This window comes from Tasmannia lanceolata, unplaced genomic scaffold (assembly GCF_043159265.1).
Source record: "Tasmannia lanceolata isolate RefF3 unplaced genomic scaffold, GAP_Taslan_0.1 ptg000023l, whole genome shotgun sequence".
Taxonomy (NCBI): Eukaryota; Viridiplantae; Streptophyta; class Magnoliopsida; order Canellales; family Winteraceae; genus Tasmannia; species Tasmannia lanceolata.
In genome coordinates, this window is record NW_027518700.1 from 1239897 (window position 1) to 1260761 (window position 20865).

The 20865-nt window shown below is 35.8% G+C and overlaps 1 protein-coding gene across 1 annotated transcript; it reads right to left on the bottom strand.

Moving 5' to 3' along the window:
• Nucleotides 1-216: 216 nt before the first annotated feature.
• Nucleotides 217-19696, bottom strand: LOC143856579 (uridine kinase-like protein 3). The gene is made up of 16 exons (XM_077366843.1): nucleotides 19562-19696; nucleotides 18251-18419; nucleotides 16548-16639; nucleotides 14607-14676; nucleotides 12179-12297; nucleotides 11565-11661; nucleotides 9821-9900; nucleotides 7418-7612; nucleotides 6970-7053; nucleotides 6817-6877; nucleotides 4932-4992; nucleotides 4362-4455; nucleotides 4213-4285; nucleotides 2025-2107; nucleotides 1491-1687; nucleotides 217-496 (listed from the first exon to the last, which is right to left on the bottom strand). Exons 2-15 carry the CDS (start codon nucleotides 18402-18404, stop codon nucleotides 1511-1513), a joined length of 1440 nt encoding a protein of 479 aa, XP_077222958.1. The 5' UTR covers nucleotides 18405-18419; nucleotides 19562-19696; the 3' UTR covers nucleotides 217-496; nucleotides 1491-1510.
• Nucleotides 19697-20865: the final 1169 nt, after the last annotated feature.

Here is a 20865-nt window from a genome sequence, read left to right on the forward strand (position 1 = left end):
TCATTCCCGTTATCCTTTTCCAAACGGAATCCCATTTTCAAAGTGTTTTCCTAATAGCAATAAAGTGGTCTATGAAATCCAGGTTTTAGCTTATAAAATCCAGGTTTTAGCTTATAAAATTCAGGTTTTAGCTTGTACAATCCTGGATTAAAAAAATCTTTTTCATTAGCTTCTCATATTAAGAGCTTATCGTAGTATCATCACCTTAGTAAGGAATAAAAGAAGAGGAAAACCCATACTAAATTCTAATACACGTTTAATGCCCATGAAGAACATATGCAAAATTTAAAAAGTATCCCTTCGATAAAACACAAACATGATATTTGAAGGAATGGGAATGAATAAAGAGAAGGATAAAAACAACAATACGAGATGCTTATTCCGAGCCTCGATGAGGAAGATTTCAGAACTGAAAATGGTTCAGTTGAAATCAAAACTCCAAAATTGTAGAAGTAAACCGAATGCTCATAAATCTAGTATTCGCCCCCTACAAAAGCTGCAAAAATAAAAGGGCTAAGAAGTCGTATACGAGATGAGTTTGAGTAAAAGGTGAATTTTAACAAATTTATCTCAGTAACAAACTTTGGATAAATCATAAAATAACCCTATACATTCGAAAAGAAGCCAATATATTTGAGAAAATATAACAAATAAAGAGTGTGCTTAACATATTTGTGAGGACTACTTCAGTAAGGGTTACTTTTTCTTTTTTTTTCTTTTTTTTTGAATGGCTGAAATATTAGGGGTTACTATTGTGTCTCAAGGTGTTTATTTCAGATTTAGTAAAATTAATAGAAGGTTCAGTATCTGCACTATTATCAAATTATGCTAGTACAGATATCATTCCCCTTGCTTTATTTTTAAGAAATCATGATGAGATAGATACATGTATCTATGTATGAATGTGTGTGTATATGTATAAATGTATAATAGGGGTAGGGCCACATTGGGGGGGGGGGGGGGGGGGGGTGATCCTAAGCATTCATTTGACATGCCCCATCATGGATGAGGGGTGTACCAAATATCAGCTCCATTGGACCATCTTAGGGTGTCCATTTGTGGGGGAGAAAATGGGCAGATACTGTTTCTCCACAAATCTACCCATTTTTCACCCCACAAATGGACACCCTATGGTGATCCAATGGAGCTGATTTTTTGTGGGCACCCTATCCATGAAAGGGCCCATCAAATGAATGCTTTGGATCCCACCACCCCCCCCCCCCAATGTGGCCCACCCCTGTTTTTGCGTTCGAGTTCGAGCACAGAAACCCTTTTCTCATGTGTGTGTGTGTGTGTGTGTGTGTGTGTGTGTGTGTGTGTGTGTGTGTGTGTGTGTGTGTGATATATTCACTCCTTTTTCCTCCCTGGGACCCCTCCCCTCTTTTAGTGTATTTATGATACACTTTTCACACTACGAGGGGTGACGCAGGAAGAAAAGGGGGCAAAAATATCATTTCTCGCGTGCGTGCGTGTGTGTGGAAGTTACTTACTCGGATTGATGTCCAGTAACCTATAGATGGGAAATTACACTCTGCTCATCATCATCATCTGTGCCAAAATACCGATCTCCAAACTCGCCCATACCAGGGATGACACGATAATCTTCATTTAAGCCAGTTTCAATCTCAGAAGTCACAATTTTAATTCTTGGGAAGCTTTTGCAAACAACATGCACTCCTTGTGGTGCCTATACAAAAGAAAACCAATTTCAGCATCTCAACATTATAAGAGTTGAGGAAGATCAGAGGGAAATTTTAATTTTGAAGTAGTTTTACTCAGCCATGAAAACTGAACAAGCCCTTGTGAAAATTGGCAAATGCCTATAATTACAATGATACTAGGACCTGAAAGTGAGTTCTTTACATGCAAACTAGGAGAGGCTCTTAGCTTGAGAAAAATCCCAACTTAGGCTTCAAATATAGTCAGTAGGAAACATCCTATTTTCACCATTCAACTGCACTTAAACATGCAGGACAAAAGATAAGGCTGGGAAGAGCCCCCCATAGAAGGTGATTTCAACTTACAGAGATGAGATTTAGAAAAATGATATTGCACTCTGGTACACCCTTCTGTATGAGCAAAGAAATAGCTTGAACAGCTGAATTCCCTAGAAAAAAGTAAGAGTGACAACAAATAATTCAGTAAGGAATCTGCACCAAACAATAAGCAAATGGAATTTATTACGAGCCCATATGGATGTATATGATTCAGTGTCACATAGATCTCTCCTATATCCATTTAAGCTTTTCAGGTTATGTTCTATATATCCTTGTCATATCCATTGTCCTCATCCGAGCCCATATAAAGTAGGTTCCATGAGAGCTTTCATGCACCTAGCACCATTCACTCACTTTTCCATTCACTCAATTTTCTTTATCATATGACACAACCATGATATCAATACCAGACTTTCATCATGGAACTACTTTTACTAAGAGTAGGTTTGTTGCAAGATTGGGCATGGAAAAAAGTATTTTGTACAACTTTCTAACTCAATAGGTACACTACTGGCATGAGATCTTTGGAGAGAATCATCCAGCTGTCCCTCGAGACAGAAAACAATGGCAAAAAAACTCATAGTAAGCATTATATAAAGATTAGTTGATGCAATTAAACTACTAGGAATCCACCAGAAGAAGAAAACTTGATAGAGAATTGAACAATTTGTCCGATAGATCTTCAGAAACAACACTAGAGATAGATAAAACGACAACAGATTTGATTGGAGTGTGATCAAAGAAGGGTAAAACCCAAAACTTAGTAGTAAAATTGTAACAGTTCATTGATCTCCTGAAAAGCACATAAAAACTTCGTGTATATGGGAGCAAAACGTCCAAGACACTGGTTTAATCCTAACCATTAATATATGAACAATTTCAGCCCTTAAATTGACCTTACTAAATTCTAATTTCTATTTTACAGGAGTCCAAAATGAAAATAGAAAGTGTTACACAAGCTGCTATCCTAAAACAAACTTCTCATTTTCTGTTCACATAACCCACCAAAAATAAACTAAAAAATTAAATAAAATTTTAAGAAGGCATTGTAGAAAACCGAGAGATCTCTAATCTCTCAAAATAGGATCACATACTAAGTGCAGCAAACAATAAGATGAGAGGCAGGAAACACAAATATACAAGCAAAAACACAACATTTATGTGGTTCGACAATGTGCCTACGTCCACGGGAGAATAGTTTCACTATTTCAGTTGGGATTACAAAACCCTCATTTCCTATTGACCAAGAAAAATACACAAAAATCATGCTCCCTGTTATTGTTGGTGCTTCAATATTGTCCACTTTCACATAAAAAATAATACTTCCCCGGAGACACTTTAGGTCTTTGAAAATATGGTTGTTTCTTTCCTTCCGAAGATGCCAAATCAACACATAAGGGACCAGCTTCCACATGGCTGCCACCGACCTCCCCAAAAGGCCCAGAACTCCATTCAAAGATAATTGTCTAGATTGACTTTTGAAGCACCCACTGAAGACCAAAACTGTTAATAATGGTTCTTTTATTGTTTTCTCTTTTTTCTACAGGTTGGCATCACCGAATAGGGAAGCCCTCTTGACGTACAGTGAAAGATGGAAGTGATTGGATATCTATTAATAAATGGGCATTGAAGGTGATGTTTGTGTGGTTTGGACTGGTGCCAAGTTCACCAAACAGGTTGGAGTGTCAAAGTTATGGATTGAAAGTGACTCTCTCAACACTATTCGATGGCTTCAAAGGAAGTTGAATGCCTCCTTGGAGATTTAAACACATTTTCAGATCAGTTTTCAATGTCATTAGGAGATTTAGAGTGTATCTTCACCCATATTCATAGAGAAGGAAACTTTAGCGGACCGCTTAGCGAATTTGGGTGTTTCATGTTCTAGATTGAAGACCTGGCTTGAGATGCCTAGTGTCTAGTGGTCTAGTTTTTCCTTTTGGCTTGTAGCTCTGACAGCCTTTGGGTCTGTTCTCTTCTATTATTTAGTCTCATTATTCAAAAAATCTAATCCAAGGTTACATTTTTTTCTTTTTTGTACTCAGGTGGATAGTACTACTCTATTCATCACATGTAGCAGGCCGGCGATGAAGAAGAAGTATAAAGGGTTTTGTAAAGACAAAAGGTCGGCATGAACATTTGATGCCTCGGCAACAATTCCAATATAGTGCGAAACAGAAGCATTAAAATTAAATTTCCACTTTAATAATATCCCAACCTGTTCCTAGAATAGGATCCAAAAGTAGCACATGCCTATCTGAGATGTCATTCGGCAATTTCTCATAAATTAGCTGCACAGCAGTCAAAATGTCAAAAAGGCAGTGTATGAAAATAAGAGGAAAGAAACATCGGAAGCTCCACGCCAACCTGCTGACCATTATCTCCCTCTCTATGAATAAGAATCTTCCCAATCTTGATTCCTTTACAACATGCTCGCAGTGCGTTCTCCATACTTTCACCACTGACATCAGTTAAGAGATATATAATTGGTTAGTCAAAAGGATTTGAGCAAAAATAGTAACGAAATTCTAGTAGGTTGAAAACATATTATATGAAAACAGGAAAACACAAGTAAATCTGCTAAGTTGTACAAGGTGAGTAGATACACAGAAGAATATTTTATTCAGTATTCAAAAAAGAGAAGTAGTGTTGTAGTTGACTGGCAGGGTAAGCCTTGCTAAAATTTGTAGAAGGATTCTGCGGCGACGTTTGGAACAGTGAGATTTGAGCCGGAATTCCTTTGGAAAAGCTGAGCCACATCATGTGACTCAGTTACCTCATTTCTTCTAGCCCTATTAGTAAGGGGAGGCGGAGGTGGGATTTCCTCGGAGATTCAGAAACAAAGAGAAGTGGTGTTTTAGTTATATTAGATGTTCTGTATGTTATTAGTTCAGATGAGAATAATAGTGAGACTAAAAGGGGCAATGGACAATATACCTTCTAATTATTGAGACACCACATAGCCTTCTGCAGAAATCCACCCCAGTATATACTGATGCTGCATTGGTAAAAATAAAAACATTATGAAACTAGTCTCCCAGCATAACTGCAACTTCACAACACCACACGATCAACAAAGAAATGCAGTAAATAAATCAATCATATCCCTGGGACTTCAATGTTATTTTCAAAATAGAGTTTTCCAAGCCGCTTTTGAAAGGATCACTAGTTTTCAACTGATGGTTTCGTATCAGAAACCTAACCTTAGGGTTTAATCATCTTCCTATAATATAAACAGCAATATGAATACATATATAAACATGTATATATCAGAAAAAAATTTGCATGAGATATTGATGATTTGATAATCGATCATGTAGTTTCCTAAATTTATAGAGATGTTGTCATTTCCACTTGGACAATTAGACATTGAATGTGGCTTTCCACAGAATTCTAGATGTATCTATAAGATCAAGTATTGAATCCTGTTTACTCACTTTAAATTAAAAAATTATTTGTAGTATTGATTATATCGAAGAAAAAAAACAATATTTTACAGTATGAAGCTTATGCAGATAGAAAAAACTGCAAACTAAGAGCCCTTTCATTAACAATAGAATTTCTACTAGCTTGGAAACAATTCTTGAACAAGTATTGGATGGCATAAGTATTGATGCAAATCGGTTGTGATGAATCATCCAACCGCAACGGAGATGCAAGAAACAAGAAGCAATGGCATAAAAAAAGAAAGAGGGGAAATCAACATAAAGACATGTTGAATCTAGCCCAAAGAGTGGAGAATCTACTCAAAAAGAAAGAAGAATCCATTCCTCCAATTCAATAACTACCATACATCAAAACATTACTCCTAACTTAAAACTCATGTCAATAGCACTTTGCAGAAACCCTTTAAACCAGCTTCTAAAATCAAACAAAACAAAAATCGCGACAAATGTCATAATCTGAGGACCTTCAAATTGTTGACCAGTCAAATAGAATCACAACTAAGGATTTTTAACAATTCATTGTGTGCATATTGCCACTTCTTGAACTAATCACACCAGTGTTTCAAAACGCAGAGGCGGGTCAAAATGCGGCCGAAGAAAATCCAAGTCAATTCAACACGACATGGTCGAGTACATGGTTGACGCGGCTAAGTACTTGGTTGATGTGGTCGTAATTCGGGAGAGTCGGAGTTTTTATTGACTTTGTAGACAAAACGTGGAACACGGACAGGGCAAAACACAGAACGTGGCCAAGGCTAAAGGGAGTCGACTAGGGGAAGACCACGATGACGCTGGGGATTTTTGAAACTATGGATCGTAATATCTTTGGGGCAGTCTAAAAGAATATATGAATGCATAATTATATGTATAATTTTGTGTCTAATGATCATGTATGTTACATAATCATTGTATAAAATGGAACCCCTTAACAAATAATACTACCTTATATGAACCAAAGTGTTTACAGATTGTGTCATAAGTCATCACGGATGCAATACGAGCAATATGAAGTAACTGAGTGCGAACAATGCCTCAAGAACCTACAAAGTAGAAATCCAGCTTGCACAAGCTGATAAGGAAATTCTTGCAAATTAAGGCCTCGATAGTCATGTCACTAGTTGTGAACCATGAAAGATGAACCAAAACATTAATTTTGAAATAAGTATAAAACACATATATTTAAATGCTGTAATTACCTTTTACACCCATTGGTAGCAGAAAAATTACAGGTTTTATATGTGGAAAGTAGATCATAAATAGTGACAATTTCTATCAGAACCAAATGTGAATTGCATATAGAAGTACATTAAGATGGTTCACCACAAACTTATAAAACATTAGATAAAACCTCCAGACACAGAGTAACAGCAGCTTACCAGTTGGAGTTATCACCTGCTTTTCTGTGAATGGAAGATGGCCCAGACCATGTTCAACAACCTGTTAAGTATTCCAAACAAACAAAAAATTATATGAAATGATTTTTAAAAGTGGTCAAAACATATCATTACTATATCAATGAAAGTACTTACCAAGCGAATCAATCGATCAGAATAAAATACAAAGTCATGCTTTGTTGTTGTAGCATCGCGTATTAGAGTATGCATACCTCGTATCTGGACAAAGCTGGCAGCAATTAGTGAAACTTCAATAAGCAAAATAAATGAATGTTTAACTCAATAACTCAAGGGACCAAGGGCTGAAATTTCGGATTTCGGCCAGGGCCGACACCAAAAGTACATAACACGATGCCAGCCCAGATTTCGGCCGAAATTTCAGCCATTTCTATATTTTTTTTTAATTTTTCCAAAATTTTTGGGTTGTAACAAAATTTCAGTTTCGGCCACTACTGAAACCGAAATTTTAAACCTTGGGACCAAGAATTAGCATAACAATCATATATGAACTTGGAACTCAAAGAAGATTCCTAACTCAAATAAAGAGAGATGAATGAATTAATCATAGACCAAGTGGTTGTACCTGGAAAGTTGACTGAATGAGATAAAGATTTGAGTATATTTTACAGAGATCATGCTGGCCGAGTTTTGTCCGTATATGTTGCACAATCAAATCAACTGCCACATGATTATCTCCTCCACGGGGGATGATAATATCTGCATACTTCTTTGTTGAAAGTATGAAGTCATCGAAAGCAGGCTTTACAAATTTTGAGTACTGCACATGTAAATTACAGTCAGTGAAAACACAATTTGTGGCATGAAAATAACAAATTTCATAATGCGTTTCGGCCCTCAGCGAAACCGAAATTTCGGCCGAAATCCGACAAACTCAAAAAAATTCCTATTTTTTCTCATACAGAATTTCAACCGAAATTCTGGTAATTTTGGCCGAAATTTCGGGATAATATTAAATAATTATAGAAAATCGAGATTTTTGGGTGAAATCCCTTAAATTTCGGGATAAACGAAAATTCGTCCGAAATAAACAACCATTCCGGGTATTACTGATTTCGGTTTCGCTCTCGACCTAAACCCGAAATTTCGGATTTCGGTAGAAATTTAAAACCATGCTAATCATATATGTAGAAATGTAAGCGTTATCTATGAGGTATGATCATCACTTAAATTCAATGATCAATTTATCTATAGGTTTTGAAAGGATATTATCACACAATACATATAAAATTGTAGAATAAGATCACGAGATTTTTCGAATTCTGCAAGTTAAGAAACCCCATGATATACCAATAGAATAAGCACCAAAAATGGTGCAAAATACATTGCAAATATATGGATTTGGAAACTAGAGACTCCTATGCTATGAGAATGCTTCACAGGTGTCTGCCAATGATGTGAATACAATAAATGTTAAAACATAAATCTGATAATCCAGCTAATAGAACTGCAAATAATTTAGGAAGAAAACTTTCCCAGTGAATAGGCATTCATTAGCCACTGATAGAAGAGCATTACTTATTATTATGGTGCCAAATACACCTATAGGATCACCATATATATCGTATGTCAATACGTCCCATTTGAAGAGGATGAGTGACACCTTGCGAGGATGGGAAACTACCCGTCAATAATAATTTGATGACATTAAGCTAAATAAGTACTAAAGCTTAGTACAATGTGAGCATTTTTTGCAAGGATTGAAAGGGACCAGAAGTGCAGCAGAGGGGGAAAGTCTCCTATCCTATGCTATTATCTATCAAGCATGCTTAACTAAGGATTTCTGTTGGGACAGTGTATGCAACTGCTGGAAATTATAAGAACTTCATTACAAATTATAATATTTTCCACCCCATGTAGCTTTAATATATGTTATAAAACAAGGAGCTGATACCCACACTCCCTTGTTTTGACATTGGCAGCTCTCTCTCTCTCTTTATTTTCCCCCTCTCCCATGTCTGGTACAATTCCAAACAAGCTTTCAACAGCTCATCACAGATGTCTAAAATAAAGAGAAGATGGGAGTGTGGATATCATCTCCCAATAATATAATGTAAATAATATACAACTAATAAGCACTTACATTCATTTACTGATGATCTTGTATAGTGTGTGCACACTTCCCATGTTTTATACATTTTAACTTTAACTTTGCTTAAACTTGGGCATCATAGTATGCAGGCATTCAAGGGATATAAGACGATTTCATGCATAACATACGAAAGGGGATGCTATCTGATTTTTGAAACATTTTTTGAAATCAACTGTACCATAGGATACCCTATGTTCATGAGTTACTACATATATCCAAGTATTCATAAACAATGAAAATTCTCTCTTTTGACTGCTTGTATCCCAATAGGGCACCATTTGAATGTAGGCATCATGAATGTGAGTTGCAGGATACCAGGCCAATAAAACCCGGCAACCACTCCGTCAATAACTTGAAGAACAACCCATTGACATGCAACAATTCATTGATGATGCAACAGGTCTACATAAACTCATACTAAGGAACTAAGGAATCAGAACTTAGTAAGGATTTTTACTGATCTCATTAAGAAAAATGAACTTTCATTTTCATCAGTTTGGAGTAGATGAAGATTCCAAGATAACCCCAAGAACTTCATTATGGGTAATAGATTTGAGCTTTAGCTGATCCAGCTTGCATGAGTCAGAGGTATAGATGTTAATTTTCAGGAAAACAAATGTCAATCTCCAATTTTGTACTCAAGAATGGCATTGTCTGCACAAGAACTTCAGACTGATGTGTGTGTGTGTGTGTGCGCGCGCGCTCGCGCATGTGTACACACACATAATCCATCAAATGATTATCTCCACAGCTATCATGTGAGTTTGACATTCCACTTATCCAACATGGAGTCGTGTATTCATATATTAAGAAATAAGGTGCAACAGAATTAATTTGGAAATATTCACGTTATACACAAAATGGGAATTTGCTAACCTGGTCTAGTACTGTTCCAATGTCTCTACCCCTCTCAGCAGTATCACGCTTTATCCGATTTGCCAAGCGTACATCAGCATCTGCACTGAAAATTTTTCATCACGAAAAGTAAGAGTAACAGCATAACATAGAAATCAGTGGAGTAATCTAGAAGCAAACGAAGTACACATATGCTCTGTTTGGTTGCTTGTTTTGAGGGGTTTGTAGGAGTTTCAAATGCATGAGATCTCCCAGAGATCTCCCCAAAGAATGTTTGGTTGTCATTTACACCTTTGACCACTAGACAACTTCTAGACATCATTATTGGTTTTTATCCTAGGTGGCGCCTATGTGGCGGAGATGTTCCCCCCCATAATCTTCTCCCCTTTTTTCACCAAAATGGAAAAATTTGTTGGGGGAATTAGGAGAAATTCTTGTCTTATTCTTTTTCTCTCTTTCTCTCTCTTCCACCTATATTTTGATAATGACACCCTACATCTTCCGCTAATTTCCTCGCGCAATCAAACACCACTCGCAAATCTCCCTCCTAATATTCTCCCCATCTTCCATTCTCTTCCACTCTTGTCTAATTCTCTTTGACTTATTTTTCTCCTATTCTCCCAGGCATCTACAAGCAACCAACAGAGCAATATGGATGACAGAATTAAATATAACTCATAAGTGTAGTTAAGTTACACAAAAATACCGTGCAAAATATTATTGATGAAAAGCATACTTCTGAAATAGCCGGAGGCATGACAATAAAAACACGACAGGGGCTCAAGAAATTCTAACCTACATGAAATAAGTAAAAGTGAAAAACAATTGATGATTAATAGGCCTTGGATGATATGCATTGAATTATGATCCTCATGCTTATTTAATCATCAGAAAACAATAGAGAAATGTAAGCAATAACCTATTATATCTCATATGTGTAGAAGATTCAAAAATATCCTTCTAACAAGCAATAAGAAAGGAAAAAAGGAATAATGTAGAGTTAACTATGTGTAATGATACAAAGAAAAAAAAAAAAATTGATGTTTAGATGACTAGTGTGAAAATGATTGTTAAAGTATAAAAGATAAATATAACACCTTTCTCCAACAGCTTAAGCTTTTGGAGAAGTTGGTTAGTTAATATGGTATCAGAGCCAAAGGTCTCGTGTTCAAACCTCCCGGATAGCAAAAAATCCACATGCGATGATCGGCCCAAAGTGGGACCACATGTGCCACGTGTTTGCCAAGTGGGCCACACGTGCGGGGGAGTGTTAAAGTATAAAAGATAAATAACACCTTTCTCCAACAGCTTAAGCTTTTTTTAGCTTAAGCTTTTGGAGAAGTTGGTAAGTTATCATGGTATTAGAGCCAAAGGTCTCAAGTTCAAACCTCCTGGATAGCAAAAATCCACATGCGATGGTCGGCCCAAAGTGGGACCACATGTGCCACGTGTTTGCCAAGTGGGCCACACGTGCAGGGGAGTGTTAAAGTATAAAAGATAAATAACGCCTTTCTCCAACAACTTAAGCTTTTGGACAAGTTGGTAAGTTAACAATGATAAAGCTCAAATCAAGGAGTAATATGGCTAACAACTAACTTCATAAGTGTAAGTAAATGATTTTGTATCTAAATATGAATCCATGCACCGAGGTGATGTTCATGCAATGTTTACGGCATATGACCTGCTCATCAACAAGATGAATCTGAAAAATATAAAATGCTTGCTTAGATAAGATACAAATGAAAGGGAAACAAGAAGAAAAAACCTGTGTCAACAAAGATCTTCATGTTCATCAATTCTCGGACCCGAGGATCATGAAAAACAAGTATCCCTTCCAAAATTATCACATCTGAAGGATTGACCTGACGAAGAATGTATAATGTTCATAATCATCATAATCACTGATTCATAAAAAAGAACACAAGCGAACAAGTAATTTCATGATTTTATCTAGGTTTTCACAAAAAATGCTAAAGGCGTATAAAAAATAATGAGCAGTGTTGCAAATCCATAAAACTTCCTGGGCGTCTTCTAACAAGAGAAAAAAATTAGATTCAGTAAAACCCATTACGTAATCATGAGAGATTTTTTGTTACACAAAAAATGCCAGCAGATATCAGGTATCAAGAGTTATGAACAGTTGGAAATTCGACCACACTATTTCAATAAAATATAAAGCATATCATAAAGATCCCTTTGAGAAGCATAGATAAATTTGTCAAGAAATATTTTCTCGCAAGGATATAGGTAGAATACTTGGATCTGCATATAGACTGGTTTTGATCCGTAGTTACCAAAAACTGTAACATCTTTCAATAAAACATATGATTAGCGGGAGTATATATCATTTACATTCCATAAGCAATTAGTATGTGGTACCTTTCTTGATGGCATTACGTAGTTCTTATAACTCCTGAAGTCATAATGTGGAATATCAACTGCCTGCCCGTGCTTCAATTTCTCCATACAAGCAAGTAGTTGTTCAGTGTCAAAGGCATCTGTAAACAAAAAAAAGAGAGAGATCTTGTATGAAAAAGAAGCCCAATCAGCTTAAAAGTACCCGATAAAAGAAAATATGCTACACACATTTAGACTTTAAATACATAGATGTTGAAGGTGCATTTATAACTTACAATTTATGAACCATCTGCTATTGACATCTTATTTTCCCTAGACTATGATGTACTTGCAGAAAATAGAACCACTACTCCAGTATGTAGTGAAGCAATTGATATCCAGTTAATTGCTTATTTACGGTCACACAATGATGTCTCATTAAACTGCAAAGGGAAAAAAATCTATGTGCATAATGTGTCTTACTGAGATAGTTTAGGTTACTTGAAGAACAATTGAAGAATTACAGGAAGGAGATCAATCAGATGATTGCCAAAATAATTGAATGGATTGTAGACTTTCCTTACATTTCTGTGATTTTACAGGATTTCCACAGAAATTTACAACCGAAACCAAAATATTCCTGTTTTTGTGGTGATCGAACTTTAAAACCTTGACAATCACTTCAGGCTTTTAAAGCAAGATTTGATCTTGAAGTACTTTCTTTTGGGGATAGAATTAGAAATGGAAGAGCACAATTTCTACCACATGAAAACCACTAAGCACAAAGGCAAAATTGTCCCGCTGAAATGGCCTGGACTTGGGTTTAATTTCACAACCAGGAGACAACAAAGTCTATGATCATTAACTGAAGTTTGCCTACCAGAAAATGCAGCTGCATTCTTGACTTCAGAGCTTCCAATTAACAAGGATTACCTTCATTGAATACTAAAGTAAAACCTAAAAATACTGGTTAGTATTGGTCCTACAATTTTCTTGTACAATATGAAACGAATAAAAATAGTCTAGCCTAACAGCAAAAGATGTTAATTTCCGCTGATGACTAATTGAGGGAAAATAAGATAGCTGTGCCATAAAATATGATAACAATAATATTTATAATCTTTTGAAAACAACAATAAATCAAAGGTTAAAGGAGCAACCAGTTGAATGTCCCTAATGCTACCAAAAAGAAAGAAATTTGAATGAATGTCGCATGTGGCCTCATAACTCTAAACTATGAGACCAGTTATCTCCAATAAAAAGAATTTTTTTTTTAACACTAACAAATAAAACTTTGTTCATAAGAAAAAGAAAATACAGCAACATGAGACATGATGTACCCAGAACAGTCAAACCATTTGATAAATACAAGGAATCAATCACTAAAGAATCTCTACAAACACTTTCTTACAAGATCATCTATTGTGCATTTACATATTTTGGTGTGTGCCTTAAGGATGAAATCAGCTCTCTGCACAGATCAGTTAATTCTGAAATATATCTTCCTAACCTTTTACGGGCCCAGAGATTACTTCATTGCCAGGGCGATGACATTGTTGATTCCCCTTCCACCAATAATGAATTGGATGTATTTTTCTTGAAGATACAAAAGCTAGTGATGAGAGATCTCACTTCTGTTTTATTAGAATCCACATTATTGCCTATCAGTCAATTGGAGGAAGCCTTGATAATTCCACCTAAGTAACAACTTTACACTGATTTTTACATTAAAACACCTTCTCCAATTCTGATAAACTTAACTTACCATGATAGTAACACAATACATAATACTGCAATAAAATCCAGTTTGTTTGCTATAATTTCCCAATAATATCCTAAGAAAAATGAAAAAAATTGAAATTATACTAAAACATTTTGCAATATTTTCCCATTTGGATCGTAGACCCTCCTTGGAGCATCTGCTCAGCCAGATTTCCTCCCAAAAAAATATATTTATTTTCCCCAAACCACTTAAAATAATTTTGCAAAACATTCATACTCCCTAAAGTGTCCACAGTCTAGAATTCATCTTAAAACCCAACTTAAAAGAAAAGCTAGAACCCAAATAAATTCCTCCATTGCAAAACATATAGTCTAGAAATCATCTTAAAACCCAACTTGGAAGAAAAACTAGAAACCTAAATTAACTCCTCCCTAGCAAACCCTATGCAATTGATAGAGTACACATGAACGAGTCACTTAAGTGACTTGTAACAATAATAAAAAGGCCTCAGAGTTTTGTCCCTTTTTTTCCTTCTTTCATTTTTGTAAACGGATGATTGATGCTCCTGAAGTATTGATGAAAGAGTTGACTGTTTCAAATGATGCACAAATGGTATAAATTCTATCTTAAACAATACAGTTTAAAAAGGACTATGCAAAAATTGATAATAATGTACAAATATGTCCTGAGTGAGGAAATTCTTCATGAATAGTTGGTTACATTATTATATTACAAGAAACAAATTACCAGGGTGATCAAAGTTATATTCATGAGCTCGCATTAGTTCCTCTTCAGTCAAATTGTGATAAAAGGAATCCTGCAATAATATGCACATAAACTGATTTAATTTGAGTTTAAGGAAAGCTCATTTTCATAAACAAAAGCAAGTAGGGATTTCAGTAAAAGAAAAATACAGATGAAACCAAAGCGAGTATTATTTTTCAATCACTTATTAGGGAAAGCTAATCTTTATCCCGCGAATAGTCTCAAACAAGCTCCAATATCCGGGCTCAAGAAATCTAAGAGAACTTGTTGTTATTCACCACAGAAATATGGGCCCCCTATTCATCTTCTAAACAAAATTTCACCACTTCAATTCAAAAAGATTCTAAAAGTACTAGTCAAGTTGGTTTTTTGTCAAATAATGAAAGGGGTTTACCATACCGAAAAAAAAAGGACCCAAATACATTTAGGTGCATTAAAATATCTTTTTGAATTTGTACACGATTCAAGATTTGAATAAATCATTCCTTCAAGAAGAGGAAAACTGGGAGGCAGATTCAAACATAGAAGCATCAAGTCAATCCTCACATACTAATACCATGGGAAACAAGGAGTCGGATATAGACGACCGAAATTCTCAAGAAGAAGAGGAAGATGATGATGATGATGATGATGAGGAGGAGGAGGAGGAGGAGGAGGAGGAACAAAAGGTTCCAAAGAGAAATTGCCTAAGACACTCCCACAGATCCCAACATGCTCTAATTAAGCTAGCAGACTATGTAACTCAAGAGTATTGAGCAGATTGAACTCTTAGGTTTAGAGTTCTCGTTTTAGTCAATCCCAGGCTTTTGGATCTCCCTCTCTCATCTATTCCAAGTTAGGGATGGTGTCTTGTACCCATAAATATAACATCTTTCTATTTATCTAATAAACCAGCAGGGGCCCCCCGCCAAACCCCGGCTTACCCGTCAAAAAAAAACATTTTGAATTTGACCTCTCTCTCTCTCTCTCTTGTACCCATGAATATAACATCTTTCTATTTATCTAATAAACCAGCAGGGCCCCCCCGCCAAACCCCGGCTTACCCACCAAAAAAAAAACTTTTTGAATTTGACCTCTCTCTCTCTCTCTCTCTCCTTCTCCTTCTTCTTCCTCCTCTTCTTCTTCTTCCTCCTCTTCTTCTTCCTCCTTTTCTCTAAAGTATAGTGGTCGAAGTCTTCACAGAGGAAAACATGACGTCTTATAATCAGATTACATCAAAAAAATGGAAGAAAACATAGGAAAAATTCTCTAAAAAATATTAAGGATAGAAGTAGAAGAAAAAATAAAATATTGAGAAAAAACTAAAAAAAAAGAAAAAGTGGAAGAGATTAAGAAGAAAAGAAGAGAAAAGGAGTAGTTGGGTCCTTTTTCCAATACGACAAACTTCGGTCATCATTTGACAAGAAAACCTGACTGGCATTTTCAGAATATTTTTGAATTTAAGTGGTAAAATTTTCATTAAACAATAGAAATATTCAGATGTGTTTTTTCATGCCAGCTATAAGTACAGAATCACTGATTTCTGCAAATAAATGTTGAAAATTCAAATAGTTTTGCCTTTTGGTAAATTTAATCACAGCCCTCAGTAGTCATTTACCTAGCTCCCTCTTTTGAATCCAAAATTTTAATTAATATGGGATCAAATAAATGGAACCTGGGGGCAGATGGATCATAATGTTGGAGATATTTTGCCCTGATAGATGTGGCAGCTAAGAAAGTGGCTCAACATTTATCTTGGATTTAAAGATTTCATGATTTCACAGGTACATGGAGAGTTGAACCAGGTGGCTGATGGTAGGTAACCTCAGGTTAGTAGATAAATTTAATGTAGAAATGCTTTATCCTGGTGAGTAATATTATATTTTGTTCTTTCCTCACAAAAGATCAACTATCACTGGTCAGCTTTCCGGAAGCAGAGATTACTTGATTGACAAGGACAACACGTTGATCATGAAGCTGCTCAATAATCATGTCACAGACAGTGGTTTTCCCTGATGCTGCACCACCTGCCACTCCTGCACACCGTTCACTAAAAGCATTAAGCCAGGAACTAACCCAAAAGGCAAAAGAAAACATGTTATAACACATTCAAATTCAAGTAATATAGAACTATTTTCAAATAATGATCAGAAAAGTCAATTCAAATCAACAACAGAAGCCAGCTTAACAGATACGGCAGACACATGGATCATATTATTTGGAAAAGTAACTAGCGTAAGCTATATTCAGTTTGTTAAAGTATAAAAGAATAAATAACGCCATCTCCATCAGCTTAAGCTTTTGGGGAAACTATGTTGTTTCACATGGTATCAGAGCCAAAGGTCTTGAGTTCAAACCTACTGGATAGCAAAAAATCCCATGCAATGGCCAAACCCAAAAAGAGGGGCACATGTGCCACGTGTAAGCCGACCCTAGAAAGAGGTGCCACACGTGAGGGGGAGTGTTAAAGTATAAAAGATTTAATAACTCCATCTCCATCAGCTTAAGCTTTTGGAGAAACTGGTTGTTTCACACAGTTAAAAAAACTATTAGATCATCTACAATTTGATATCGTGGCGCATGCTAAAGGGCTTTATTCATATGGCAAGTAACAATAGCATGGAACAACCAATCAGGCTTTCTAAGATCTGAGAGTTGTGGTTGCAATTTACCCAAACATAATGCTAGTAAAAAATATAGATGTATTACACAAAACTTACATATTCTAGAGTTTGTTTCTAGGTGGTATTGTGATTTGTCCTAACAGTTTTTTTTTTTAAGATAAAATTTGTCATAACAGTTAACCTTAGGATTTATTATCTTCCCAAAACATCACCCCATCAATGACCTGACGGAAATTCCGTCCTAAAACAAAAATCTCAGATATAATAAAATATAACACAGGTGTATTTCCACTTGTATGATGGACCTATTAGTTTTGTTATCAACAAAGATGCCCATTGGTGGCCAGCAAAGAATGGTTTGCGCAAACATAACCATTAGCCCCTTCTGAACAAGGAACTAAGTGATTATTGCAATATAGAGATAGTAAAGGGGACTGATATCCGCACTACCAAATTTTGATAATGGAACTACTAACTTTGTTTTAAACTTTTTTAATTTGCTTTTCACGGCTGTTACAATACTCAAGATGCTATCAACATCCAATCAGAAAGTGTAAAACAAATTGACTAGTGCCATTATTAAAATATGCTAGTGCGAGGATAATAGTCCCCTAGAGAAGCCAAAATTTCAGCAAATTGAGGAAAGGAACAACAAAAGAGTAAGAGAGTATATTGACGTCAATTACAATAGACTTTAATCTATCATGTACTTTAGACTTTAAAGTAGTCAGTTCTATCTCATGAATTCCATTCAAGCAAAACAGAGAAGTGAACAAATGAGATTGTTAAGGATAAATTGTCAGGTAATGAAATAAAGAAAATAAAAATAACCTTGATCACCAAAAACATGAAGGGATATGCCCCATCCTGATCTTAGGGCTTATCATATTTAGATATCGTGTTTAAAGGTGAAACACCCACAGGTGTTTTTGTGTTCTACAACGCATTCTTTGTTTAGCTGAGATTAGATACATACCAAACCATAAAAATATCTTTCTTAACGAAACATACTCGAATACTAACCAATTACAAAAGGTTCCTTAGGCACACTTTCAGCTGCTGAGGTTGTCGGTTGCTCCACCTCCGAATTTGTTGGCTCCGAGTCTTGCAAGTGAAATCCAGAAAAATGAACTCCTACAGAAGCCTCTAGAAAATCTTCCACTGATTTGGAACCCATATGAAGGGATCTAACCTAGAAGGAAACATTTACAGAGCAGAGATATCAGTGGATGCTAAAGAAAGGGATATCAACAAGATAGTCATATGATACATAACTCTTTAATCATCCATCCTAAAGAATGTATGCCAACATATTTACACATCATTCAATCCAACACAACATAAAAAACATACAAAATTCAAAATCAACATCCATCCTAAAAAATATATGCCTGCATATTTACACATCATTCAATCCAATACAACATTAACAACATACAAAATTTAAAATCAGCATCTATCCTAACGAATGTATGCCAACATATTTACACAACATTCAATCCAATTAAACATAGACAACAAACAGATTTTAAAATAAACATCCATCCTATCCAATACAACATAAAAAACATACAAAATTCAAAATCAACATCCATCCTAACAAATATATGCCTGCATATTTACACATCATTCAATCCAATACAACATACAAAATTTAAAATCAGCATCTATCCTAACGAATGTATGCCAACATATTTACACAACATTCAATCCAATTAAACATAAACAACAAACAAATTTTAAAATAAACATCCATCCTATCCAATACAACATAAACAACATACAAAATTTAAAATCAACATCCATCCTAACTAATGTATGCCAACATATTTACACAACATTCAATCCAATACAACAAAAACTGATAAACAACATACAAAATTCAAAATCAACCAAGGAACGAAAAATCTGTCAAAAGCAAATCAGATCATGAACAGTCTTCTACTTATGAACATCAACGGCTTACAATCCAACCAATTCCACGATCTCGAATGTATCTATACAAGCTTCTATAGGCGCAAGATTAACTCGATGTATAAGATCATCCATCACAATGTATTATACCACCGAATTACATGACATTCAATCCAATGCATAATAACTCAAAGGAAAAAATTCAAAATCAAGAAAGCAACAAAAGAAAAAGTCAAATGTGATTGCAATCTGATCAATCCTATCATCTAAAACTTCAAAAATTTCTGAAAGAAATCTACAAAGACCTAAAGGATTGATGAATGTTCGAAGCTTAAATCAGTAAAATCCGACGCAGAGAGAGAATCAAATGTAGGTTAAAAAGAGAAAGAATCGAGATCTAATGCAGGTTATTGAATATACCTTCGGAATGTAAATTGTGAGGAATGCAGAGATTTAGATCTGAAGGGTACTTTGAGAAACTTTTATTTCGGCCTCCGGTTTTCACTCGAGGGAAATAAGGAGGAAAGGGGGGACGAAAAAGACACTTGAGTCTTGATTCAGACGTTTGGGTTTTATAGTCCAATCGGAGAAGAGAAATTGCATCAGAATTTTTATTTTCCTATAATACCCCTTGCATTGTAGTAAATTACGTTGAATAACCTATTGTATTGCCACGTCGATTCCACCATCTCTGTATCTTTCTAACCTCTTTCATTGGTTCGCTACTCATAGTGAGAATTGCAACAGCCAGTGCAAAAAAATTTCTTCATATGGTGCACGGCCGTGCGTGCACGTGCAGCCACAAAAATAGTGGGGCTCATATTTTTAGGGTCATCCAAACCGTTCATATGTTGGGCCCTGATGTTGATAGGGTGTGCGAAGAAAATCATCTCCATAGGATGATCCTAACTACATCAGTGCCCAACAAATGAACGATTTGGATCACCCAAACAATGTGGGCCCCACTTTCTTTCTTTTTTTGAGGGGACGCATGTACATGCACAGCCAACCACCATAAAAAGGAGAATGTATATGCTGTGTGCGCGTGAAGTCCAGTGTTTTTCAAAACGTCGACTGGGCCTTTGGATTATCCTAAGGCCTCCGATTTGTGGAGTTTTAATTGCAGTGGTGCCCAAAAGCAGCAGCCGTAAATCTCCTTGAATTGAATCGGGGCACAGCCTGTCTACTACCGGGCTCAAAAAATGAACGGTTTAGATCATACATTCATGCGGGCCTGCATCATTTTTGAGGAACAGCCTATCTACTAGTCTTCAGAATGTACATCAAAAGAAAAAAGAGTCGTTGGGGTATATTGAAAACCGGTTTTAGGGGGTAAAGTCGTTGAAATAACGTATAGGTTGGCTTAATTTTTCTTTCCAAAGTGTGAAAATGACATTGAAACAGATTTATCCCATGTGAGTTGATTTTGAAGCATTGCTCATTCATAGCCAAATAATCACTTCTTCAGTTCTTGTTAACTACCTTAACTAATTCAAGATTTTTTTCTTTAAGCCTTCCCAACTTCCCTTTCAATTACCCTTTCACCCTAGTTTTACCTAACCTAAGAGTCTAAGACCACCCTCAACCCAAGCTTCTGCTAAAACATCTTTTCGTTCGGGTATCAAAGCTTCTGCTATATGCCCTTGCGTTCAGTACCACCCTCGATATTTGATCCAACAGCAGCTTCTCAAAAAGTGAGCTATTGTTGGATTAAATATGAAGGA

Coding starts and splice junctions, on each gene's coding strand:
- LOC143856579 (XM_077366843.1), bottom strand. CDS start 18,404: ATGGGTTCCAAATCAGTGGAAGATTTTCTAGAGGCTTCTGTAGGAGTT. Junction 16,640..18,250: donor TAAGGAACCTTTTGTAATTG/GTTAGTATTCGA, acceptor AACGGTGTGCAG/GAGTGGCAGGTGGTGCAGCA. Junction 4,286..4,361: donor AGGGAGATAATGGTCAGCAG/GTTGGCGTGGAG, acceptor ACTGCTGTGCAG/CTAATTTATGAGAAATTGCC.